Source organism: Prionailurus bengalensis, chromosome C2 (assembly GCF_016509475.1).
Source record: "Prionailurus bengalensis isolate Pbe53 chromosome C2, Fcat_Pben_1.1_paternal_pri, whole genome shotgun sequence".
NCBI classification, from domain to species: Eukaryota; Metazoa; Chordata; class Mammalia; order Carnivora; family Felidae; genus Prionailurus; species Prionailurus bengalensis.
This window is the reverse complement of record NC_057350.1, coordinates 48,236,861-48,264,649: the sequence shown is the minus strand read 5'-3', so window position 1 is coordinate 48,264,649 and position 27,789 is coordinate 48,236,861. Positions and strand designations below refer to the sequence as shown.

At 39.6% G+C, this 27,789-nt stretch overlaps 1 protein-coding gene across 2 annotated transcripts; it reads right to left on the bottom strand.

The window, feature by feature from the left end:
- LOC122491358 (cell cycle control protein 50C-like) lies at window positions 1-27,736 on the bottom strand. 2 transcript variants are annotated; one of them, XM_043593952.1, is made up of 8 exons: window positions 26,376-27,736; window positions 24,570-24,768; window positions 20,629-20,739; window positions 12,052-12,153; window positions 10,978-11,065; window positions 10,444-10,584; window positions 3,120-3,329; window positions 1-357 (listed from the first exon to the last, which is right to left on the bottom strand). In XM_043593952.1, coding segments are annotated over exons 1-8 (1,044 nt in total). In that variant the 5' UTR covers window positions 26,378-27,736; the 3' UTR covers window positions 1-166. The 2 variants fall into 2 exon arrangements, with proteins under 2 accessions (XP_043449887.1, XP_043449888.1); XM_043593953.1 differs by having other exon boundaries at window positions 26,400-27,736.
- Between the last annotated feature and the right edge of the window lie 53 nt (window positions 27,737-27,789).

Sequence of the window (27,789 nt, the reverse complement as noted above, 5' to 3'; positions counted from 1 at the left end):
CTGAAACTCTCAGTATTTATCTTTCTGGGATTGCACTTGGTCAGTCAATCCAGTTCCCCTTGATGAAACATCCCAGTCATTTCAAGCCTTGTCAGAAATCATTGGCTCTGTTAGTTGCTTCATTGTCCATTTCTGTGTTTTCTTGTTTTCTTTTTAAAACTTGACTTTACCGCTCGATGAAGAGCGTTCTCTTTTCTTTCAGCATCAAGTGGATTGCCATCATGGAAAAGGCAGCCAACCATGTCACAGCTCCTGTCACTGTGTAGGCGAGACCTAAGAAAAGGCTACTGCCTCCACTCCATGTCAGGGTGGAAAGAACAACTGATTTTTCTCCTTTGAACCTGGTTACTGGAAAATCTAAAACAAGAAGACCTGTTAAGGACCTATCTCGACACTGTCAGCTCTACCACTGTATATCCTCAATATAGTACCAATATAGTATCCTCAATATCTGAACCACATAAATTTGTTGTTTTGTAGGTTAAAAGAATGGTTGAATATTCAATGTCATATTGTCTAATGTTTACCAAGCAATGTGGTGTATCTTGCTGGAATGAAAGTAAGTAAAAAGAAGCCTTCTCTCACCATAGCTCTAGTCTATAAAAGAAATTCTGACACAAATACATCAGAATGGCTTACGGACAACTAAATTATGAACAAATATATTTAATTTCCTTTGGCAGACCCAAGGAAATGAAAAGAATACAGATGGGTTTTACAGCAAGCCTAAATTTATGTTTATGAATCAGGAGACCCAGCGTAGGCTAAAGTCCTTCATAGACTGTTTGAATTTCTACCTGAGGGAAAATTCTTCAAGACTAGTGAAGAAGAAAAAATAATGAGATAGATGGCAAAACATTTTTGGTGGGAAAGCTAAAGGTAGTGCATTCATTTGGGTTTTGAAAAAGCAAACATCCCTCACTGCCGGAGAGAAAATATTTGAAGTGGGTTTGCTATCGTTAGCATTTTAATGATGTCATTTTGATTATGCATGTGGCCTGAGGTTTTTAAACATCTGGTGCCTTTTGTAAACCAAACTAATAAACAAATAAAGGCTTCTCATAGCAACGGCACAGGACAGAAGCATTTCCCAGCAAAGCTCTTAAACGGCCTCGAATCACTTGGCAACATGCGATTTAAAGGCACAAGGAAATTAACCAGTTTCCTAACAAGGAAACAAGTTCTCTCTCTTTCTTTTCCATCAGAATTCTTCACTGTCACCAGGTCCTTGAGTGCCACTTTGACCCACCTGCCTGTTTTCTTTCCTCAGTTCCATTAAGATCATTTCCTTGCACAAAGAACATCTTTTCCCCCTTAGGAGTGGTAGGTGTTTGCTGCAGCTCAGACATAGCTGTTCTCTTTGCATAGCAGCCAGGCCGTGAGACAGGCTGGGTACCGCTCACATCAGGGCTCAGCATGGTGAGCACAAGTATAGGACTGAAACTCAGGATCTAGGTTCTGCTTGCTAGATTTACACTTGAGAGTCATCAGCATTAAAATATGACTGTGAGCGAAGTCACCTGAGGAGAGCTTGTCTCCAGAGGAGAAACAGAGTGTCTCCTTTGTTTGGAACCCATGCTTCTCCTCAACTTGAAACTCCTTATCATGCATTGTGAGGACATAATTGGTTTTTTTCTTCCTGTTTTGTGATTGCTACTGTAACTGGTAAGGCAGTCATAGACAAAGTTGGTGGCACCGGAAGATCTAATTTGAGAGACCGCTGTCAAGCAACTTTCAATCTCAAATTTGGGGGGGGGGGTTGCTAAAATCCTATTAAAAAGGTAATAGTCTTTGGCTTACTCTTTGATGTGTATGGATAATGCTGCATAAGAGAAATCAGTTTGTGGCTTTCATTTTCATTTTGGGAGACATGAAAGTGAACAAACTGAAGGCAAACTGTACTCCTCATCAGTGAACAAAAAGGAGGCAACAGGCTGAGAAGTAGAGACTATGTCACGTCGGTAGGGGCGTCTTTGACTGAGGAAGGTCCCCCTCCCCTGTTAGGATGGAGATAACCACACTCCAGGATAGAAGAGAAGATGGAGCTGGGAACTGGAGCACATGCAGTCAATTCACTTATTCTCAAGTATTTCTCATTCAAGCTCCCTGAGAGGTATAGAAACTAAGGAGGGAGACAGCTTTGTGTTAAGATCCTCTGGCCTGCCATGGGCCCCAAGAACAACCCCCAGTCAGTAGCCCTGAGATGCTACTGGAAGTGCTGATGCTTATTTGGGCTGATGTCCCAAAGTTTTTACAAGCCCTGGAAAGTTTCAGCTTCAAGGAGAATTAGGAAGAGACTTTAAAGTCTGATAATGACAGTGAGTATAAATTGCTTATAAATATATATAAATATATATATATATTTTAAAAAACAGTGTTTGGTGTCATTTTGATATTAAGTCTTTTTGTTTTTAGATCAAGAGTTACATTTGTATTTTTGAACTAAGTAAAAAATTCAGAATCTCATATGAAAGCATGTATCTCCTAACTTGGACCTTATGTCTGTAACCAAGGCACTGACCCCTACTAGCTGGCTTTGTGCCAAAGGAGGGAAGAATAGCGTCTTCAGAGCACAGCTTACAGCACACATCACATGGGTTGGATGAACCCGACCTGCTTCTTGAGTCCGGGGCTCCCTTGGTCTATAGTTTTGCCTAGAATAAAAGGCTCTACAGTCTGTTTTCATTATTTTTAGCCCATTTTCTACATTTACTTCTTATCAAATTGCTCTCTCTTCATTACTATGGTCCTCCAAACTCATCCCATCTTACATAGCAGTCTTCTCCTCTCTGTTAAAGATCTCAAGGCTCCGTGGTACTTAATCTTTATTGGAGGATAGAAATATCCCTCCTTACTTACCCATACCTACTTACCTGATACTGCTTTACTGTTATTCCTAAAAAACCCATTGTACACATTTGATTACATAAGGTGTAGAAAAACAGCTATATGGTGGCAAGTGACAGTATTACCTATGAGAGAACTATATATTTCTTCTTCATATAGATAGATTAGATTGTAGAATAGAAAAGTAAAAAATGAAATAATTCAACAACTAGTGCCCAGATGGACACTGATTTTCCTTCATCCCCAGGAGCAAAAGTGGTATAAAAGGATACTGTAGGTAATGTTGAAACTGTAGTTACCAGCAGGCAAGCCTTCAATAAAATACTGTACTCGATTGAGTCGACGGTATAGTTTTTTGAAAGTGGGAAAGGCAGCTGTCCGCATCCACACAATGAAGTCATCATTGAGGAAGCCATTGTTTTCTGTATCCTCTAAATCCAGTTCATAGACAGGTTTAGACCAGTATGGGGGCTTTGCAGTTCCTGTGGGAAGAAAATAATGGACATGGTTGAAAGAAATCATCTATACCCATTCAGTTTTCCTTAGAATGTAGAGAATGAAAAAACTTTTGCATTCTTAAGAGAAATAAAAATTAAGACTTAAAAAAAAGTGTGTGTGTGTGTGTGAGCATGTGTGTGAGCTCTCTGAATACATAACCACTAAAAATAATGGATTAAAAAGACTCTAGAGAAATGTAGGGGAAATGATGATTTGTCATAGGGTTAAAAAAGAACAGAGCATCAAATTATATGTATATTATGTGTTCAACTACATTAAATGCATATAAAGCACTGAGAAAAAACAGGTAGAGAAAATTATAATAGTGGTTGTATTCAGTGATATCATCATAGGTTCTGTATTTTCTTTAACTTCATTAGTAACTTAAAGAGAGAAAATTAAAACAAGATATGATCATTTCACCTAACTTGGTTAATTGGTAAGGAGAAAAAGAGTGACAACCCTTGATGATGCAATGGAAATGGGAACTCTTGAACAGAGCAGAGAAATGTGTGGATTAATAACACCTCTGGCAATCTAGGAACATGCATCAAAAAGTTTGATAAGGGTGCCTGGGTGGCTCAGTCGGTTAAGTGTCTGACTCTTGATTTTGGTTCAGATCATGATCTCACAGTCTGTGGGTTCGAGCCCTGCATCGGGCTCTGCGCTGACAGTGCAGAGCCTACTTGGGATTCTCTCTCTCCCTCTCTCTTTGCCCCTACCCCTGTCTCTCTCTTGCTCTCTCTTTCTCAAAATAAATAAACTTTTTTTAAAAAAAGGTTTAATTATATTTTGGTCTAGAAATTCTACTTCTAGAAATGTAATCTAAGGAAATTATCATGTCTGTGCATGAAGATCGTGTTAAACAGAGATTCTCTGCAATAGTGTGCCTAAGAGCTGAAGGCTGGAAGTGAGGAGGAACTGGTAGATGGGAGGAGGTGAAGAGCAAAGGTACTGCAAGCCTCTTCTAAATCCAGGAGGCCTAGTCGGTTTGGGTGCTGTGGGAATGTTGGAAGCACAGGAGGGAGGGCCAGTGCCAGGAAATGAGTCTGTTGAGTTTAGTCTCATTCTCATACTTCCCACTTTAGGGCCCATGGTGGGCATGTCTGCCTCTCCCACTCTACAGCAGATTCTTGAGTACAATGTCTTCCTCATCTTTTTTCTGCTGGCATTTAGTCTAGTGCCTGGCACATAGTAGGTATTCAATATATGCTCAATAAAGGAATGAGTGGTTCTAATTAAAGCTGACAGAAGTTGATCCTAAAAACTATATTGAATTTTAAAGAATGAGTTAATAATGGAAAATTGTTTAATGAACTTTTTAGTTCCAGACAATTGGTCCTAGTATTTGTAGAATACAAAATGAAAAAGGGAAAACCACTCTTTCTCAACTCTGACAATTAACTAAACTATTTTCTCTTAAAAGAAACCCAGTTGTGTTTTCTAAGCATGGGGTGTGGTGCTGGTAAAAGTGAGTACTGTGTTTGGTTGGATAAATCTGTTGAAGTATGTTTGTATTCTTAAACACTTCCTCGGGAAATAATCCTTTGCTGGAGAAACTTCCTCTGCAAATTCTGTGGAGCTCACCTATTTTGACCGTTCCCAAAACTTCAATCACTGTTGCCAGAAGAATTTTGATAAAAATTGAAATTGCCTTTGGTACCCATACTGTGGACCTCACCCTCTGTCTACTTTAGCCAGAGACATGCCCTAAGACAATGTGTCCTATGGGCACATTGACACCCAAGTCACCCAAGGAGCTTGTTAAAAATGTAGGTTCAAGCATGCCTTCTCCTACCAACCCCCGCTCCCACTCCATCCCACTACTGAAGAGTATAAGAAGTGTGGTTTAAGAGGCACCACTTTTCTTCATTTTCCAAGTTGGGTCATTTACCTTTATCCATTCATTCAACAATAAGCTTTTCTTGATTGCTCACTATGTATGAAGGAACAGGGATATAAAACTTCGTAATTTCCTCAGGGAATTCACAGACTTGAAGTGGGGATGACAAGTATTCAAATAGATAATTACAAGATAATGTGGTAACTCTTACAGTGAAGGTAAGAACAAAGTATAGCAGGAGATGAAAGCCAAGGCCCCTTTGTGTTATAGGCCTGTGGTTATGTGCGAAGACAAAACTATAGAATGCTGCCAAGTTCCTTTCAAACAGTAGGAAGTCAATCAGAGATAAAGTGACCATACATGCCCGTTTGTCTAAAGTAGTTCCAGCTGATGTCTGTTGTCTGTTATCCCAACTGACTTAGCATTTACCCCAAACAAATAATAAGTTTATAACTCCATCCCTCCACCTTCCAGGTCTTTACGGGTAGTGTGTGAAATACCAATGTGCAGTGAATGGAGTACTTACTTTAATGTGTAATTAGTGAAAGATAACCAGAGACCCTTTCAATCAAAACACAACATATTCCTGTGACCTCTGCCAGCTGTTTGACACTCCAACTGATTAGGTCATAACCTCACTCTTGGCCTGTGAGATGCATGAAGATGCCAGTCTATAAGCCAGTGGGATCAATGGGAAACATGGGAAATTATAGGTTACATTATACATACATGATATATGTGGGAAATAGATGCTGAACGATCTTGCTGAGAGTCATCTGAACTCCCTTGCAACTGTGGTTTTATTATTTATTATATGGTGCAAATATGTAACTATTTTATTGTTTGGTATCAGTTTTTATTTGCTAGTAAGTCCCTGTAGCTGTGAAGAGTTAAAAAGGGAACACATATGTTTAATATAAAATTAAGTACAGTTTCTTGAGAAAGTTGATGAATGTGAAACTTGCAGTGTTAGTTGACATTTACCCCACAACAGGGGAATCATTGTGATGTCAGTGACTGAGTGAAAATTAAAAGACATAAATCTGCTGAAGAACATCAGAATCTACTTTAGAAGTTTGTGGCTATTTTTAAAAAAGTGTATCCAAAGACAATGCTTTACCTCAGATAGCTACAGAAGGTCTATTTATATCTAATAATGTGAGCACGACCTTGACTTGTCATTTAGATCAAGTGAGCTTCCTTCTCCTTTTATTTAGAGGGTTTGTTGTTGTTGTTGTTACCAAAAAAGAAAAAAAAAAAGCTTTCATGTTTTGCCTTTATTAGCACAAAAAACCACTTTGTAAACAGTTAAATGAGGCAAGTTTCACATTAGTGTCTTCAGATGTTTCAAATAGAAACACCAGACAAGTTAATTATAATGCTGGTCTGATTTTTTGGGTTTGATTTTTCATGAAATCAAAGCAAGGCTTTTAGATATTCAATCTTGAAAGATAAAGCCTCTAATATTATAATAAATTGATTCTAAATTCAGTTAAAAACTTCAAACAGCAAGTGTAAATTTTTGGCTTTGTAGTGATAACATAAATACAAATGTGGTGGAGCACAATATCAGAATAAAGATAATGTTCTTAATAAATTGAGAAATTTACACAACAATGTTCTTAAATTGGTTGTAGTACATACATAATTTATGATTATATCCAAACAAGCTACACTATTTTACCATTCAAAAGAAGAGCTGTAGTTGTGCAAATTTAAATATTTTTGAAACTGAACTTCAAAATTTTTACAGTAATAGGGATGCTAAATTAAGGAAATACATCAGCATGGTATGTGGCCTGTCTTTGTTATATATCATCAACCAGAAATTTAGAAATGCTTGAGCCTTTGAAGAACTATTTTATATACCAAAAGATGTGTCCTACAATGATCTCAAACTTTTTTGGTAAATAAGCCCTCTAACTTTTGGTTGAATTTAATTCAAAAGAGTTGAAAAATTTTAAACAAAGTATCCAAAATATGGAATATCAAAAAACTTCAGTTTTTGATTTAATGAATTATAGTTATTGAAAGCCAAGCTTGCAAACAAGAAGATATTAAAATTTACCCCCCAAAAAGCAGGAAATTATTGAACATATTACATAATAAGAGTTCAAAATGTGTACAAATTTAAATTTTAAATTCTACGATTGTGGGGCACCTGGGTGGCTCAGTTGGTTAAGTGTCTAACTTGGGTTCAGGTCATGATCTCACAGCCCGTGGGTTTGAGCCATTGTCAGGCTCTGTCCTGACAGCTCAGAAACCTGGAGCCTGCTTCAGATTCTGTGTGTCCATCTTTCTGTGCCCCTCCCTGACTCACGTTCTGTCTCTCTCTTTCTCAAAAATAAACATTTAAAAACAAATTCTATAATTCTGCTCTGGATATTTCAATTTATGTAAAAACTCTTTTGATGGAGCTCCTATTTTATTGATTTATTAATTATTTTGTTTATTTCATTTCATTGTCTTTTCTTTTTTTTTAAAAGTAGGCTTCGTGCCCAGTGGAAAACCCAACACAGAACATGAACTCATGACCCTGAGATCAAGAGTCAGACGCTTAACTGACTGAGCCACCCAGGCACCCTGGAACTCTTATTTTTAACTGAATAAAAAATGTTTTTCTCTTCCAGAATTAAATGATATCAAGAAAGTTTAATATTATATAGCATCTGGAGGAGGGGCCAAAAATGGCAGAACAGCGTGGAAATTTTTTTTTGCATCTCTTATCCCTGAAATGCAGACTGATCAACACTAAATCATCTCACACACCTAGAAAACTGATTTCAGGATTAACACAACAATCTGCACAACCTGAACCACAGAACTCAGCAGGTACATGGTGCAGAGAGGTGAAATGGGGGAGAGAGAAGCTGTGGAGGGCAGGGAACTGTATTTGCTTGCGGAGAGAGGACAGAGATGGGGGAAGAGTACTGGAAAATCAGCCCCCCACCCAAAAAAAAAAAGCAGCTGGAGAGAGAGTGGAAAAGTGGAATCAGTCACAGGGACAGAACAAAAAAAAGGGAGAAGGGAGAAGGGAGAATGGAGAGGGTTTAAGTTCCATTAAGACTCTATAAACAGGGGAAGTGCAGAGTCTGAAACTCTGCAGCTTGATACCTGGAAGTGCTCTGGTGGGAAGGGCAAATCCCCAGGAGCAGAAAGCGAGGTCACACGGGAGAGGTGGTTCCCCTGCTGGGAGGACATTTGGTAGAGGCTGTGTGGCCTCCCCACAGGCAAAGGCCCCAGTGGACCCTGGAGAACAGCCACATTGGCTGGTGCTGGAACAAGGACATTAAGGGGAAGCCTGGTGCCAGATGTGTGTTGTGATTTTCCATAAACCCTGAAACACTGCTGCTACAGGATCACATGAACTGTTTTTGGAGTAGACTGGCACCCAGCTGCAGTCTCTGGGCATCAGCAGCAGCAGTCTCCCAAACAATCCTGGGGGTGGGTTGGCATCCAGCCATTGCTCAACAAGACCCTCCTCCAGAAGGTCTGAGCAGGTCAGAGCTGCAGTCCCTCAGAAGTCAGGGGTTGGGAAACACAGCCGCATCTGAGTCAGGTGCCACCTGGCAACCTGACTGCTTGGTCACAGACAGTGTAAAAGCGGGTAGTGGACAGAAGCCCAAGACAAAGGAAGGGTGATTGATTGCCAGTCACAGAGAGCACAGAGTTCTGATACTGGAGACTGGGTAGCTGGGTGACACCATTTTCAGCCCTTCTGCACATGGGCATACACACCTACATACGCCACAACAATCCACCCCAGTAAGCTAAGCAGCACCATCTAGTGGAGAACAGACCTTTACACTAAACCCTGCCTAACTGGGCCAACAGTGCTCTTGACAAACACGTCTCTCACCCTGCTTAGTTTATGGACTACAAAGTGCTTCATAGCTTCACTTCTATGGGAAACCAGATGTAATTTCAATGGTACTTCATTCTATTCGCTGGTCCTTTTATTCAATTTTTTTTCTTTTCTTATTCTTGAATACAGAAAAAGAAAAAAATCTCTTTTTATTTTCTATTTTTATTAAAAAGATTTTTCTTTAACTTTTTCTACTATATTTTTTACATTTTAAAAATTTTAAAAATTCTATTTGACTTTCATCGTTTTATTTTATTCTATTCAAAGCATTTTCCTTTTTTACCTCTTTTTTCCTTTTCTAATTTTTTCCTTTTATTCTCTAATCTGTCAAGCTTTTTGGGGTAGTATTGACATTTTAACAATATTTATTCTTCCAATCCATGAGTATGGACTTTTTTTTCCATTTCTTCATGTCTTCTTCAATTTCTTCCATCAACTTTCTATAGTTTTCAGTGCACTGATCATTTACCTTTCTGATTAGGTTTATTCCTAGGTACCTTATGGTTTTTGGTGCAAAAATATTTCAATAAAATGTTTTTAAAATAATAGAACAGGTTCATTAGAAAAATAAAGAGGCATGTGGGTTCCCTGGGTGGCTCAGTTGGTTAAGCATCTGACTTCAGCTTAGGTCATGATCTCACAGTTCATGAGTTTGAGCCCCACATCAGGCTCTGCGCTCATAGCTCAGAGCCTGGAGCCTGCTTTAGATTCTGTTTCCCTCTCTCTCTGCCCCTCCCCTGCTTGTGCTCCCTCTTTCTCTCTCAAAAATAAATAAATGTTAAAAAAACTATAAGAAAAAATAAAAATACAGAGGCATGTAATGAAGACAGATATGGCCAAGAAACTGATTAAAGTATGTGACTATCCAGAATAATTATTCTGCTTATGTTATTTTTAATGTTCTAATAATAAAGTAGTTTTTTAAGGTTGTTTTAATATACACAGATATGTCATTTTAAGTTTTGAAAGAATTGCACTTTAAAATAGTTTGTATAGAATTATTTTACAGGCCCACCAATAGGGTAATGTCAATTTATTGATAAATAAATACAAATTTCAAACAAACATATGACTTGACTTATTCTCGTGCCCCTTTTTACTCTCAAAAGTGCACCAGGTTGGACAATAAATTACATGGTGACCCTAATTACAGATGAAGCAACACGTTTTTTAAAACATTGCCTTTTTCCAAATGATAAACTGAAAGAACCAGGGCACCAATCATTTCATGTTTCTGATAGGTATATGATGGAGGTGCCTGCAGGTAGGGAAAGTTAGAGCAAAACGGAGGTCAACAAAAAGTAAAGAAGGAGGTATCATAAACATTTCCCCATATATAAAAATCAATGTTTCTGTAAAGAGGTAAAAATATTTAACATATGTATCTTACCTGTAAATGCACTAGAAAGATTAATGGCACTTGGATTCCGAAACTTGACATACTTATCTGTCCACCATGTAATTCCGCTCCTTAGCATTGGGACTTCCATATGTTTAGATGAATTAAGGTTGTAGGAAAGAATGATGGTATCTGTAAGGAAATTAAAAATTGTCAGAGATATAAGCAAGCATTTTTGCCCCACTTCAAAGTACAAAACCAGACACAGATGAAAAATAAACTAGGGTTTCAGTAGACTCTCAACATGCCTACATGCAATAGGTGTTGGAATTATAAGACTATTCTTTTTCTTGCCAAAGCCTCAAATATTGGAAAATACTGTCAAGCTCCATTTAGCTCATGTTCCCTAACTACTTCAAATCTCTGGTAAGGGAGAACTTATTTGCAAATGAAATACCATAAGTCAATGGATAATGCATACAAAAATTTTTCTTGAACTGCCAGTTGCAGAGTTGATCTTCTGGACATTTAGGTTATTACACGCTTATGAAAAGGCACACCATGGAGACAGGAAAAGTCACCTACCATTGAATATGCTGTTGGCAATAGCACCACAAGGAGCGATGGGGGTCCCATTGTGGGACTTGCTAAATGGAGCACAGTTTCCAACATCCTGGATGCAAGATGATACAGTAAAGAGAAATGCTTTGGTAAATTCTCTTAGAATGTTAAAAGTGACAACACTGGCAATGTAAATCAACCCACAGTAATTTATTCACACATAACAAGATTATGGACTGCTACCAACTTTTCCCAGACTTCTGGCTCACTTAGACTCAGAAATTTTTGTGTTTTGGAGACGTGTGTGTGTGTGTGTGTGTGTATGTGTGTAGTTTTTTCCCCCTTATTAACAATATGTAACATACCAATATATCTGCAGAAAGGAACTTAACTTGCTGGCTGTGCTAAATATCACACTAAGCTACACTGAAATACATTTTTAAACCCCTTTTTTGTCAAAGTGTAACTCATATTCTGAAACTATACAAATGGTGAGTTTATATAGCTAGATGACTTATCACAGGGAATCCATACAGCTAACTACCAGAATGTATCTAAAAAGAGTGGTTGCTAAAAAATCATTTGATTATCACTTGCATATAATAATCTCAGTATGGAAAAGGTTTCCTTCTAGCTTTTTTTGCTAGCGTGGTGAGTATCATTTATCAAGAATAAAATTTTGTGTTCTAGGTGAGAAAGGGTATTTAATTAAACCAAAGTCTTTTAATCAATCAAGTAGGGCTGAATTTCCTTAATCTGGACTGGAATGAACGTCCCAGTTATTGGAAGAACAATGGTAGGTATACAGGGAACTGGATTGAGACCAACCACTCAGAGTTACTACCAAAATGGTTGGTGCAGGAAAGGATAACCATTTAATTGGACAAGATACATATTACTGTTTTGAAGAGAGAAACCATGCCTCTCAATAGCAATTATACTGAAAACCCAGCTCCTTCAATTTATGCAAGAATGAAATGAGCATTCCTGCCTTGTAAAACTTTACGTTTTTAGTTTATTCCAAACTCTCTTTTAGACTGAAAGATCCACCTGGTTTTTAAAAAAAGGAGTATTATACCAAATTAAATAAAGTCTTACCTTTAAATCTGTACCCACCAGTTGGCTATTACTTCTGGATAGAATATATCGATAAAGATTCTGATAGAAGCCATATAACTTGTAGTACAAATAAACATTGCCCTGTAAAGGAGAAAAGCAAGAAGAGCAGAGTAAGAAGAATTAACTAGAATATTAATAAACACAGACAGGATTTCTGTAATAAAAAGTACCACAGAAAAAATTGACGGGAACTGAAAATTTCTTTCTTAAAATTTTTTTTCAAATTTTATTTTAGAGAAAGAGAGCAAGTGAGCACAAGTGGAGCAGGTACAGAGGGAGAGAGAATCTTAAGTAGGCCCCATTTTCAGCCCTGAGCCCCACGCAGGGCTTGATCCCACAACCCTGGGATCATGACCTGAGCTGAATTCATGAGTGTGATGCTTAATGGACTGAGCTACCCAGGTGCCCTGGGAACTGTAAGTTTCTTTATATCAAACAGAAACCCAAGAAATCATTTTAAAAAATCAGTGATGGAAAATCCTCATTTACACAGAATTATTAAAATAACCAATCAATTTATTTGAGATGATTTTGTAAGGGCTACTGTGTTCCTGCCATGAAAAGATTTTAAAACCATGAAAAGATTTTGTATTCTCAATATATAAAATTGATGTAACAAATATTGTTGTTTCCTAGCAATAGTAGGAAAAATGCTTTGCCTAGGAGTTGTGGTAGGCATCAAAGCCAATGATTTCAAAGCAAATCCTTGAACATATTTGAAGCTGGAACCACCAAGCATATTTGGGTGCATGTGAAAGGCATGAGATTAGCCCTGTGTGGTCTGTCTGGCTCTAGGGGTTTTGTCTTTGTATCCCTAGGATCTAACACAGTACCTGGCACACAGCACTTGCTCAAGAAACGGTGAACCATTCATTATGGACAAAAAAGGGGAATAGAATAACTCATGGTTCTGAAAGAAAGGTGATTTTCACCTTAGTGATAAGTCACCTTGTTGCCATGAGAGATGGTCCTTTTCATGTATGCTGTCCTATGAGGCAGCCTCATCACAGGCTACCAGCATGCTTATCTTTATAGTGACATACCCAAATTCTCCAGCAGACTTGATACAGATTTTACTAACAGCATATATGATGCAAATGGAAATGACCAATGTGGCTGTTTATAATTAATATACTACCTACCTCCAAAATAATGAAGGCCTGCATCCAAAAATATGAAGGTCTTTATTAAGTGCTCTCCATATGTTAGATGCTATATTCAGTGCTAGAAATACAAATGTATTCCTTTACAATCTCCTGAGTCAATTGATTCTCTTTTACTATGGAAAAATGGCATTTTGGAAAGGCTTCTGGTCTCACCCCAAGGACACTTAAGTGGGTGAGTATGGAAAATGTGAGCTGGTACTCGGGGCAGGCTGGAAATAAGGGTCATGGTAACTGTGGCCAGTTACAGAAAACAACAAAGGCTGAAGAGCTCAGTCATTTGTAAGAGAAAAGTGTCTGGAACACCAAGAAAGGGGAGATTCTGGGTCACGACAGAGAGGTAGGCTGCAATACCATAAACAGAGAGTGTGTAAGGTGAGCGAGCCAGGCATAGCAAGAATGACTGATCACCTTTCCTCACCCAACAGCGAACCTCTATTGTTGACCCATAACTATAGAAAATATGAAACCCACAGAGTGGAATTTACCATACATTTTCTTGGAACCTAAAAAGAGAATTCCACTTACCCAAAGTTATATGTTCATATAAAGGACAAAATAAACAGGCAAAGAACACTCACCACACCAGGGACAGAAGTGTTTCACTAACCTTTTTTCAATGATTCTTTGTCCAAGATTTAACTTAACAGAGCCTCCCAGACCATCATTTTTTATTGGTCCTAGAGGCATAAGGTACTTTATGGTGTTGCTTCTCTTTAAATTCAGTGGCACTTTGTGTAGGATTCCTAGTTTAAGGCAGTCTTCTGTGAATTTACTGACTAGCATGTGTAATGTGTGCTAACTGGTGAACCGAAGGCCCTGTTGTTGCCCTAACTGGTTTGGTTGGATTTTTATGAGAACATCTTTGCCTGAAAGGAATGGTTAGCAGCTGGTAACATTTATTTGACTTAAAGGTTTCAAAGGACACAGACAGATGGAAACTAAAGCCCTTTAAGAATTTATCTTTTTGAATTTTTTCTTCAAAAATTTAAGTAGTCTGAGACTCCAGGAAGGAATCAACCCTGCTGACATCTTGATTTCAGACTTTTGACTTCCAGAACTGTGAGAGAATGGTTTTCCGTTGTTTTAAGCAACCCTTCTGCCCTGCCAGTTAAGCAACACTAACTTTTTTTTTTTTCAATTGAAGTATAGTTGATACCCAATGTGACATGAGCTTCAGGTGTACAACATAGTGATTTGACAAGTCTACACATTATGCTATACTTACTACAATTGTAGCTATCATCTGTTACCATACAATGCTGTAACAACACCATTGACTATATTCCCTATGATACACCTTTTTCCCTGTGACTTATTCATTATATAAATGGAAGCCTGTATCTCTCATTCCCCTTCACCTATTTTGTCCATGCCCCTACTCCCTCCCTCTGTCCACCACCAGCTGGCTCTGTGTTTATGAGTCTGTTTCTGCTTTTTAAGCAACACTTAAAAAAAAAAAGTTTAGGGGCGCCTGGGTGGCGCAGTCGGTTGGGCGTCCGACTTCAGCCAGGTCACGATCTGGCAGTCCGTGGGTTCGAGCCCCGCGTCGGGCTCTGGGCTGATGGCTCGGAGCCTGGAGCCTGTTTCTGATTCTGTGTCTCCCTCTCTCTCTGCCCCTCCCCCATTCATGCTCTGTCTCTCTCTGTCCCAAAAATAAACGTTGAAAAAAAAGTTTATTTATTTTGGGAGAGAGAGACAGAGAGACAGAGACAGAGAGAGAGGGAATGAGTGGGGAGGGGCAGAAAGAGAGGGAAAGAGAGAATCCCAAGCAGGATCTGTGCTGTCAGCATGGAGCCTGACATGGGGCTCCATCCCATGAACCATGAGATCATGACCTGAGCCAAAAACCAAGAGTCAGACACTCAGCAAACTGAGCCACTCAGGTGCCCCATAAACAATACTTTTACTTTGGGGGAGCAGCATGGTGAGTTGAGGAAGGCAAGAGAGGGCATAGCTGTAGAGAACTAGGATTCTGATCTATAAAAACACATATGTAAAACTTCCCTCACTGACTGCAAATATCACTTAACCCAAGTAAAACTCAGTAATTTCCTTACAGTTTATATCTGACTTACCTAAAAAATTGATTAGGGGTGCCTGGGTGGCTCAGTTGGTTAAGTGTTCAACTCTTGATTTTGGCTCAGCTCATGATCTCAGGTTTGTGGGATCGAGCCCCCAGTCAGGCTCTATGCTGGCAGCACACAGCCTGCTTGGGATTCTCTCTCTCCCTCTCTGTCTGCCCCTTCCTTGCTTGCATATGCACTTTCTCTCAAATAATAAATATATAAACTTAAAAAAATTGATTAACACTAGCCATAATCAATATAGATGTATTCAGAATATTACTAATGCCAACATGCTTTCATTTGGGATCATAGGGGAAATAAGAAAGGGTCACATAAAACCAAAGCTTCCTAGGACATAAAGCCATACAACTTAGGACTTTATATTTCCTGCATTCATTTAGTCTTTCAACAAACATTTTCCGAGCATCTACCATATAAAATAGACTGTGCTGGGTACTGTGGAGGAAGCAAAGATTCATATGTTCATTCAATAAACATTAATTGAGCACCTATAGTGTGCCAGGTAACTTATAGGTGCTTGGGACACAACAGTGAGAAATGGACAATAAACAATACTATATCATAAACTATTAATTTATATGGCAAGTTAGAAGGTGATAAGTACTAATGGAAAAAATTAAAATTACAGCAAGTTAACAAAGATCAGGAGTATTACAGGGGTGAGTTGAGTAGATATGTTGCAGTGTGAAATAGGATGGCCAGTGTAGACCTTACTGGGGAGAGGGCTGAGTCAAGACCTGAAGGAGGTAGGGCAAAAAGCCAAGTGTATATCAGGTACAGGGGACAAGGCAAGAGAATGCCTGACTTATTTGAGGAGTAAGGGGTCCACTGTGGTGAGAGTGGGGTTGGGGGAAGAGAATGGAGGGATTGATTAGGTCAGAGAGGAAATAAGATGACAAATCATGTAAGGCCTTGTAAGAACTTAAGATTTCACTGATAGAAAGAGGAGCCATATGGGGATTTTTTTTTAAGTTTGTTTATTTATCATTTTTATACCCAACATGAGGCTCCAACTCATGACCCTAGGATTAAGACTCATGTGCCCTTCCAACTGAGCCAGTGGGGTGCCTCCACTGCAGGGATTTTTTGAACGAAGGAATAACATATGTCTTAGGATTTAAATTCTCACTCTGGCTGCTATATTGAAACATGAATATAAGCAAGGAGACCTATTAGGAGGCTATTTCAGAAATCCAAGTAAGAGGTGGAATGGCATGGAGCTAGGTGGTAGCACAAGAGGTGGGAGAAGTGGACAGATCCTGAATATATTTTGAAGGTAGAGCCAACAGGATGGATTGGGTGTGAAATATCAGAGAACAAAGGGAGTCACAAATCACTCCTTGGCTTTTGGCCTGAGCACCAGAAGAATGGAGCTATTTTCAACTGAGATTGAGAAGTCTTTGGATGGGTTAGGGGTTTTTGTTTTTGCTTTTTTTTGGGGGGGGGGGGGAAGAGGGGTGCAGTGGATAAGGGGAGAAGTGGAAACCAGGAATTCAGTTTTAGAAATGTTGACTTCAGATATCGATTAGACATCCACATGGTGACATTAGGAAGGCAGCTGGAAATATAATTGTGGATTTGGAAGAGATATTTGGGATAGAGATATAAAATGGTGTTGGCAATAGATGGCATCTAAAGTCTGGAGATAGATGACATTTCCAAAAAAGTGAATGCAGTTAGAGAGGAGAAGACTGAAGACTGGGACTAAAGCCCTGTGGATCTCAACATAAAGAGTTTGGGGAAAAGGAAGAACAGCAAAGGAACCAAAGAAGGGCAACCAGAGGGCTAGGAGGAAAACCAAGACAGTATGGTATCCTGAATGCCAAGAGAATAAAGTATGTCAAGGATGAGGGGATGGTAACCTGTGTCCAATGAGTGACAAGGTACTAAGGACTGACTGCTGGATTTATCAACATAGAAAGTCATCGGTTTCCTCACAATTTCACTGAGTGTTAGGGGTAAAAACCTAATTGGACTGGGTTTAAGAGAGAATGAGTAGAGAGGAATAAGAAGTAGCCAAGATAGACAACTCTTTTGAGGAGTTTTTCTGCTAATGGGAAGAAAGAAATGGGACAATAGCTGGTAGGGAAATTGGGAGAACAGAAGAGTAGTTTGTTTATCTGAAGAGAAGTGAAATAATATGTTTTGTATGCTGGGGATGATTGAGGACAAAGAAAAGCTGGCGATATATCAGAGGACAGAACTGCTGAATTAAGTCCTTATAGAGGCAAGAAAAATGGCCTCTATGCACAAGTGGAGGTAAGACTTCAAGACTGGAACAGGGATAGCTTATCTACGGTAACAGGAGGGAAGGTTGAGCGTGTGGTGCAGATACTTGCAAGTGGGTAGTTGTGGTGTGACATGCAGAGCACGATCCTTTAAGTGGAGGAAATGTGTCCACAGGATATCACACAAGTGATTATAGGTTCATCAGAAGAATGAAAGCAGTGCTCCCAAGAAACAAATGTGGGCAAACTCTTTCTGGAGACATGAGTGAAAAGGAGGCTCAAGGAATGCTTACGAATGTTAGGCATCTAAAACAAGTGGCAGTGAGTGGGGAGATTTTCCAGGCAAATTAACAGCAGAAACATAGAGTTCTATCAGGCAAAAGCAAGTTGGCCAGTTGGCAGAAGTACAAGGTCTCCTTCCTCCTTTACCTTTTTATGAAAAGGTAGCTGGGCCTCAGGTGGTCAAAGAGCAACCTGAAACAGTGTTTTTTGGGGGGGGGCAGGGAAGACAGTGAACTGATTTTACGTGGTTTAAAGTAGGGAAAACCAAAGGCTGGGAGTGCAATTAGGTATCTCTGATAAGGGACCAGGAGGTCTGAGCTGAGGCAACGCCTAAATAATGGAGGGGACAGAGTGGTTGGAGAGATGGATTGAAGAAAAGTGCCCACACATCAGAGGCTTAGATGAAAAAGGAGCAGGCAGGGTAAAGTCACAGAGGAAAGTTTAGAGCCTTGGTGATGAGATCTTTACCAGAAAGGGAAGTGATGAGTGTTTTTCAGGAGAGGATGGTGAGTCTGGTTTGGGACCAGCTGAGTTTGAAGTGGAAGCAGGGTCTTGAGGTGGGTAGCTAAAGGAGAATGCTCAGTGGGAAGCTCAAGAGAAGACCTGCCTATACTTAGATCCTTCCATGCAGAATCATCTATGAAGAGGAGGGAGAAGGATCAACCAGGTCAGGGAGGAGGACGCCATTGGTGGAGGGGTGTGGAGTCCAGAGCACAGGAGAGGACCTTTGAGGAGTTCAAGGGAATATAGTTTTTTCATTTCTTGAGTACCAGGTAAGATAAAAGATGCCTCTGGGATCTGCTAATACAGGGACAGTAATTGAGGGATGACCCCAGCTTTCATGCTCTGAAATCATCCTGTGTTTGCACCAAGGCCATGATGTCCCTGGCTGCTCCCAATGGCTGAGCACAGTGGAGATACTGAGGCAGACTTCTTTAGGGACTCTCTTTTGGCCTTGCTGAAACTTTCTAAAGAGTACACTGCAGTCTAACACATTTCTCCCTCACTTCCTTCCTCCTTTCCCTCCTTCTCTTTCTCCTGTGCCTTTTCCCCTCCTTCCTTCTCCCCTTCCCTTTTCTTCACAGGGGTCAGAGTTGTGTTGTGGTCTGACAGCTGTCTCAGTCTCTTCTGGCTTTCTCCCCATTTTCCCTCACAGGCAGTCCCTCCAATAAATCTCTTGCATGTCTAATCCTGTCTTGGCATCTGCTTCTTGGAGGACCCAGACTAACACAGGACTTTAATCAGACCAAGAGCAGGAACTTCTCTTAATATTTCTTTGGCACTTCTCAGTGCCTGACAGGGAGCGAGGCCAAGAGTTGCCTTAGGGATTAGAAAATTGTATATGTAGACGGGAATGCAAGCTGGTGCAGCCACTCGGGAAAACAGTATGGAGGTTCCTCAAAAAACTAAAAATAGAACTACCCTACAACCCAGCAATGTCACTACTAGTCATTTATCCAAGGGATACAGGTGTGCTGTTTTGAAGGGACACATGCACCCCCATGTTTATAGCAGCACTATCAACAATAGCCAAAGTATGGAAAGAGCCCAAATATCCATCGATGGATGAATGTATAAAGAAGACGTGGTATATATATATACAATGGAGTATTATTTGGCAATCAAAAAAAAAAGTGAAATCTTGCCATTTGCAACTACGTGGATGTAACTGGAGGGTATTATGCTAAGTGAAATTAGTCAGTCAGAGAAAGACAATAATCATATGACTTACATCATAAGACAACTTTAAGAGACCAAACTCATGAACATAAGGGAAGGGAAACATAAATAATATAAAAACACGGAGGGGGACAAAACTGAAGAGACTCATAAATATGGAGCACAAACTGAGGGTTAATGGAGGGGTTGTGGGAGGGGGGATGGGCTAAATGGGTAAGGGGCACTAAGGAATCTACTCCTGAAATCATTGTTGCACTATATGCTAACTAATTTGGATTTAAATTAAAAAAAGAAAAAAAAAAAGATCAGTGGAGGGGTAAACTTTAAAAGATAGTAATTTTTATGGGAAAAATTTTGAAATCGTTTTGAATTCCTCAACTTCCTGTAATTAAAGACTAGTAAAAATTGGATCCAAATCTTAGGAGCTTAATCTTCCTAAGGAGAGTCTCTCTCCTTCTTGAACTTGTCTTTGGCACCATCGTAGTAGTTATAAAACATATTTCTGGGAAAACATTATTCCTTGTATACATGTAACTGTTTGCATCTTTGTACCTACCTTTCAGATAGGGCAGTAAAGTGATGTGCCTTTGTGCAAAAAAAAAAAAAAAAAAAAAAAAAAAAGAAAAGAAAATTGTATATGTAGAATGACTTAGGGGTGGGGTGGGGGCAGGGGGGAAGGAAGGACAGTCCCAGCAGGTGTGTGACCCCTCACACTAACTCACTGTGTGACCTTGGCCAAGTCATTTAGCCTCTCAGCCCTAATTTTCTCACTATAAAATGAGTGGTTAGACTCAAAGATCTCTATAGTCCCCTCTTCTGTTGACATTTGGAATAAAGTCTGTCTCATTGATGTTAAGAATTATGTTAGAAAGTTGGACAGGTAAAGAGTCTAGAAACTTAGACAAAGGAGAAGAATAGCATTCCAAAGGAAAAAAGTAGGGAAAGAGTTGTGCATGAACTCAACACTTTATAAGATCCCTCACCCCCACCCTGTTTTATTTTTTGTGTTTTCAGATTTGGAAAGCACTTGGTGGAAATCATGAACTTACTGCCAAGTGTGAAATAGGAGTAGATCTGTGTACAGCCAGTTGAAGGCTCTTGAATTTCACGTACCTGCATTGTCTCTGAAAGGTAAAAGGGAATAGAGCAGGTGCATTCTTTGTCAAAATTAATAGCATCTTCTCGCAGTTCTGCACAATTTGCACATATTTTTGTGTATTTAATCTATCAGACAGGGAAAAGAACAATTAGTAATTGAAAAGTTACATGAGTACATTTCTTAAAAATCAAGTCCTGAGTCCACCACCTAAGCCTTCAAGCTCTCTGGGTCAAGGGCATGGATGCTGGGACATGACTGAAAAACAACCTACAGTAGGGGACAAAAGTGTTTCTGCAGATGCTTGGGAAGAGTGGGCCCTTTTACAGTCTTTCACTTTGGGACCTGGCAGCGTTTTGCCACTGACCTAGAATTCAGTGTTTCTACTGCATATTTACGTAACCAGTTGTGATAAAGGCTCAGGTCTTGATCATAAAGAGGTGTCATTAGGAAAATATTCGTCAATGACTCAAAAGAACTGGGCCTACAGCTTGAGACTAATCAGCTTTATGGGGAAGTCACTTCACTGTGTTTCCATTCTATTGTATGGAAAATATTTATACTAATGAATTTTTCTACATGACATCAAGAGGAAGTTATTAAAAAGGACCAAAAACAGAAAAAGAAATGCTTCCAAAATGTAGGGTTATTTATATACGTGGAATAATTCTGCTTTAAGTGTTATCACATTCTGTTTTTTAAAAATCAAATTCTGTGAAAAATGGTATAGTGGACTCTTTAAAAAAGGGCGGTGTGTTTCAAATGAACAAATCCTATGAGCTTTGGCTGAGAGCCTCAGTTATGTAAAGATACAGCTGGAAGAAGCCTAAGGAAGGGAGGCTCACAGAGAGGCCACTGAGGCTGTGCATTTCCCTTCTGTTTCTTCCTCATTGTGTTGAAGAATAATTGGAAGATTATGGGAATGGGGAAGAGCAAGCAAGCAAGCAAGGGAGTGGCCTTCTCCTTGGTAAACTGCCAATGGGATTTACGATTCTTTGGGAGGGAAGACCAACAAGAAAGACTGGATTTTTTAATCCTTGCAAACCACTGGAGTTTTGAAGCCAAAACTAAATTAAAAATTAGCCAAAAGGCTACTTAATTGTACCTAGATGCTTATATTTACTTAAATCTTTAATTAATTATTAAATCATTCTTTAAATACACAGGAAGGCTTGAACTATTATTTTGGAAAATATTGATGCCCTGTTTGTGAAACTGCATTCTGATTTTTAAAAAGCTTTAAAGAACAGGGCTCTCTCAGAACTGACAGCACACTAAACTGTGACTGAGGAAACTGGGGTTCAGTTCAGCCAATCTCTGACCTTGAGTTAAATACTTAACCTCCAGGGCCCACACTTTGTTCATTAGCATTATTTTATCTATCAATTAATCTGTGACCCTGTTGTAGTAGTATACATTTTGCTCCCTGCATTCTTGAGCCCTATTAATGCAGAATTAGAAAAAAATGGTGATCTTTGAGTAGATGATATCTAAGGTGCTTTCTAGCTCTAAAAACTTTATGAGGTAGCCAAACCAAGGAAGCAGCCTAAATGTCCATCACAACTGATGAATGGATAAAGAAGATGTGGTATATATACAATATAGCCATAAAAGAGAATGAAACCTTGCCATTTGCTACAATGTGGATGGAGCTAGGGAGCATAATGCTAATAAGAGAGATAAGTCAGTCAGAGAAAGACAAAAACTATATGATTTCACTTATATGTGGAATTTAAGAAACAAATGAGCAGAGGAATAAGAGAGAGAGAAACAAACCAAGAAACAGACTTTTAACGATAGAGAACAATCTGATGGTTACCGGAGGGTAAGTCGGGGGCGGGGGGAGAGTGAAATAGGTGATTAAAGAATACACTTATCATGATGAAAAAAATAATAAGATAAATAAAAAAAAATATGAGGAAAACATATCTCTGACCTACTGTCTCAAATGGCCTTATAAATCTGTAACTCTAAAATGACAGCAAAGACCACAGTCTGCTCCTTATATAATTTTGGAGACGCAGGAATGATCATTCTTGCTTAAAGTGAATTGGAAAAAGGTCACTTCCTTGTTGTAGCACAGGGCTAAGTGAGAAGAGGAAAGCCACTCAGAACTCTTCCACTGGGTCTGTCCTTGATCACATTGGCCTGGGATATGTACTCCATCTTCTCACCCAATATAATGAAATACATCCATGTGCAAAAGAGGATCTCACTGTCACAGCAGTTTCTGGTTTTCTTGTATAAAGAAAAAAAATGTTAGAAATAGTCCTATCTGAAGTGACTTTTAAAAAAAGTCAATTGGAAAATCTCCTTAACATGATAAAAATCATTCTGTTGAAAGTTGTTTGCGGAATGGCTTTAGTGAACCATGGGGTGAGGTTCCCTTCACATGCATAGGGTGACAGCATTTAGCAATGGTGGCCTCTTAATGGAGGCTGCACTTCATAGTGGGTTGGGGTGGATAACCAGGAAGGAAGCAAGGAGGACATGGGAAAAGCAGAAGAACCAGAAAGGGGCTGGTGAAGAAGAAAATAGAAAATTAAGTAGGATGAGCTGTTTGTGGAAATAAGTATCATTAACCTTGTAAGCCAGTTACTTTGCCTTCCACAAGGCAAGTATAATTTTCTCTTGCCATTTTGCATCTGCCCCTGGTGAGGCCTGGTGGTTTACATCTTACACCAGAGAACTCAAAAGGACTTAATGGTATTTAGTTCCTGGGGAGATAAATTGATGGGAGCAGAAAATAGAAGTGGAAAGGCATTAGAACAGTGTGGTTTGGAAGGAAGACTGGGGCCTGAAACGGTGTTTTCCTCTTTGAAGTCCTCACCATTTGCCCTAATCCATTCCTTCAAGAGTTTGTGCCTATTATGTACTGACAGTGTGCAAGGAAGGGGCTGTGAATGTGCTGAACAAGGCAATCATGGCTGAGCTCTCTGTTCTTCACACACACTACCTTACCTGCTCTACCATTAGCTCATTGAGGGCAGGTATCAACTTACTTATCTTTACTCATTTGCAAACCCAGCAGAACTCTTAGCACCTTCAGACACTCATAAATGTTAAGCCAATGTTGACAGACTTGGCCTTCATACTTTTGTTGTTAGCCATTATCAGGAGACGGAATAGATCAGCTTTCCAAGGCTGCCTTCAGAGTGGAGGTCATAGCCTGGAGATGTCTGGTAATCTGCTCAAAGCGGATTTGAATGAAACATTTGCTTACTTTGTTAGACTGAACTGAATGTGGGCATGGCTGATCTAACCGACCAACTCTTATGTCCCCTCCTCAGACCAGCTTCTCAGATTCTCATCCTCCAACAGTTTGTTAATCACATTGACAAAGGCTTGCCATGGGGCGGGGGGTGGTGTGCCCTTAGTTTCAATTTTTCTCAATCTTGAGTAGAATTTGGTTAATTTTTCTAGGTATCCTTAAGAGGCCAGAAAGATTTGGGTTCTTGCCTTTCCTAAATTAATGATCTCAGAGGGAGTTCACTTGCAAAGGGAAAGACAATGCTTGAAAGCGGGACAAAATTGAAGACTTCTATCTCTGTCTCTTCATTTCTTTTTCAGCGTGACTCATGGGCATCCGGCAGTCATGTGGCCCTGCCTCTCCTTCTCCTACTGCTATGAATCCTTGGTCAGCACTTTGCCAGCTGAAAAAGCTTCTGCTTTGCCAGGTGCCTGTAAAGAAATGGCTGAGATGACCAATGTGAGAGTAACTGTCCTCAAGAGGGAGTAGGAATGAATAAAGCCAACATACAGAGGCTGCCATCATCTGCACCAGCTGAGAAAGGGATGTTCCAGTGTCCTCTATTTCCAGTCTCATCTATTGAGGGGCTCTGTTCTCATACTGATCGCTCACTCATTTATAGTTCTAAAGCTGAAAATTCTTAGAACCTGCCTTAAAAATGTAATGCTTTAAAAATGTAATGCCTTAAAATTGTAAGACGGGACAAACCTCTATTTCCTTGATACTCTTTGCAGACAATATAAGGATGATGCCCACACCAAGGCAGAATGCTCCTGTGGCAAAAAAGCCAGAGAGGACTCCAGTGGCCGAGAGCTGTAACCGGTAGGCGGGCAATTGCTGCTGCTTCAAGGCAGTGTTGTCTGGCAGTTTGGATTGGCAGATCTGGGATGTCTTCTTCATTTTGGTCCTGCAGGTGATGGGGTTGTACTTTTGAGACATTTATAACATTGCTACTCATAGTAATACTGCATAATGATAATACTAAGTTAAGAATTATATGAACCTTCCTCTGTAGTTGCTGTCTTTCTTCTTCCCAGAATTATTCAACTGAACCTGATATTCAGCAGGAACACGGCTCTCTTCAATCAGCCATTGCTAGGTATATTTTACTTTAGGCTCAAAACAAAACAAAAACAAAACAATCCGCCCCCTCCCCCACCCCCCCCCCCCCCCCCCCCCCCCCCCCCCCCCCCCCCAACAACTTGTGCTAAATGCCATGGCTAAAAGGAATAGTCCCCAGTAGGGGACTAAACCAACATCTGGTGACCTTGGGAAGCAGTTATAACAGGCTATTTCTGGTATGTGGTGACTAATTCAGGGCAAGCCCTTCCTGAAAGGGGGAAAATGGATTTATCTTTAAGAACTTGTCTAAAGTCTTGGAGATTAATACAAAAAACAATAGGGCTATCAGGTTTTTTACAAACATGGCTGCCTCTCACATAAATATAAACTAAGTTGGAAAAATGCTCTCAAATTACAGCTAGCTTTGCTATTTGTGATAATGATGAAGAGGAAAGGAAACAGGGATTGTGGAACACAGATGTCTAATCTCAGTAACTCCCAATTTTTTCATCCATAAGAAAGACTCAGGTAGAAAACGTACATAAAAGCATCTAAACTTCTCCCAAGCATGTGCTTTGGAGTAGCTCAAATGAGGCAAGAGAAAGGAAGAGGAACATAGATAATCGGTTAAATGTTCAATATTGCCATACACTAGAATTGGTTTGGTTTGGGGTTTTTCTCATTTATCAGAAATCTCCTAATATCATTTTTATTAGGCTGTTAATAATTACTTCCTCTTCTTTAAGATGTATTTAAGATACAGAATTAGAATTAAAAAAAATGAGTTTCTAATCTTCCTTTTTAAATTAGCATTAGGCAGAGAAGCCATGCTGGAGTATTTTTATATTAAAGAAAGCAACAACTTTGGCAGGTGTAGCTAGTTGAAAAGAATACAAAATAAATGCAAATGCTTACACTAGGCGTGTAAAAGTCAGAGTCAAAGCTTCCCACTTGCAAACTGGGAAAAGCATAATACCAGTGGGAACTTCTCAGCAAGTCACTTGAATCTGACTTGGAGATGGTGAAGAATATGGCTGCCAGTATCAGCCTTGTGTGAGAAGATGGCAGCAAACACTTAACTAATTCATATCTACCATTTATTTCACTAAGTAAACATGGTCAAGAACTTGGGTTTAAAAGGCAGTAACAGCCTACAAGATTAGATTATATGTGCATGGTTGGCGTAGAAAATAATCAGGTCTGTCTGCCATCTACGTACTTGGTCCAACATTGGGTGGGATTATACTACACAGATAACACCTAGCAAACGGGTCATCACAGTATCAAATCTGTAAGAACAGAATTTTTTAGACTTTTTATAAAATAACAAAACCAAACTAACCAAAACCCCAAACCAAAAAACCTTTACATTAGTATATAGTCAGGGCTCTCCAGAGAAACAGAATTAATCAGAGGTATATAAAGAGATTTTGTTATAAGGAATTGGCTCACATGTTATGGAGGAGGCTGGCAAACCTGAACTCTGTAGAACTGATGTCTCAGGTTGAGTCTGAAGGCCAAAAGGTGGTGTAGAACCAGGTGCTGAGGTCCCAGTTTGAAGGCTATCTAGCAGGAATAGCTGATGTTTCAGTTGGAATCAGAATTCTCTCTTCTTGGAGGTGGGGGTGGTTTGTGGGGGTGTGTGGGAGGTGGACAGGTCTATTTAGGCTTTCAACTGACAGGATGAGGCCCACCTACAGTAAGGAGGGCAATCTGCTTTACTCAAGCCCACTCATTTAAATGTTAATCTCTTCCAAAAACACCCTCACAGAAACACTCAGAATAATATTTGATCAACTGTTTGGGCATCCTATGGCCCAGTCAAGTTGACACATAACATTAACCATCACAGTAGTAAGTGAACACATATCTGGGACAATGTTCTTGAAATAGCCAGATCTTACCTTATGGGAACTTTTTAAAAAAAATTAATTTATTTAAATTCAAGGTAAGTAACATACAATGTAGTATTGGTTTCAGGAGTAGAACCCAGTGATTCATCTACAGGCACTTTTATATTTACACATTTTTCTTCTAAATAAACCTACTCCAAGCATACAAATATACTTCATATACTCTGCTTTTCAAATTTCTAGAACTGGGTTCCTTAACGTCAGTAACTTCCTTAACTGATTAGTATTTTGGGCCAGATATTTCTTTATTGTGGGGCTGTCCTGTAGGATGGTAGAATGTTGAGCAGTATCCTTGGCTTGTACCTGCTTAATGCCAGTCATAACTCCCCCACTATATGCTAGAAGTTTCCCCCCAGTTGTGACATCCAAACATGTCTCCAGACAGTGCAAATGACCCTCGGGGGGGGGGGGGGGAAATGCCCTGGCTGAGACACACATTTCTAGATTGATATGGATATGACAATTTGTTAGCAGCTGTTATACTGTGGTATCATCAGACATTTCAGACAGTGATTTTTTTTTAAGCCCTTGCTTTCAGTTCTCTTTAACTGCTACGCAGATAGCTTCCCCAGGCATTACAGACATTTTCTGTAAATCTGAAATTATTTTAAAATAAAAAGTTAAAAAATAATTAAGACAATTGTAGTTACACTGTTGTCTCTCATACGTTTGCAAAGTGCCACAAAAACACTTCCAGCTCTTTCAACCACTACTGCGGCCACACTTCACATTGAGACCAGGCTTTAGTTTAGAAATCTGTTCCATGAGTACCATCACATGGAATCCTCAACAGTCCTCAGAGACATCATTCCCATTTTGAGGCTGATGAAACTGAGGCTCAGAGAGGGAAGGGGCTTGTCTAAGGTTTGCCCAACTGCTCTTTCCCTGCTCCTGCACAGTAACATCAGAGCCCAGTGGGTGGAAAAAAAACTCAGTATGCTCAAAAAAAAAAA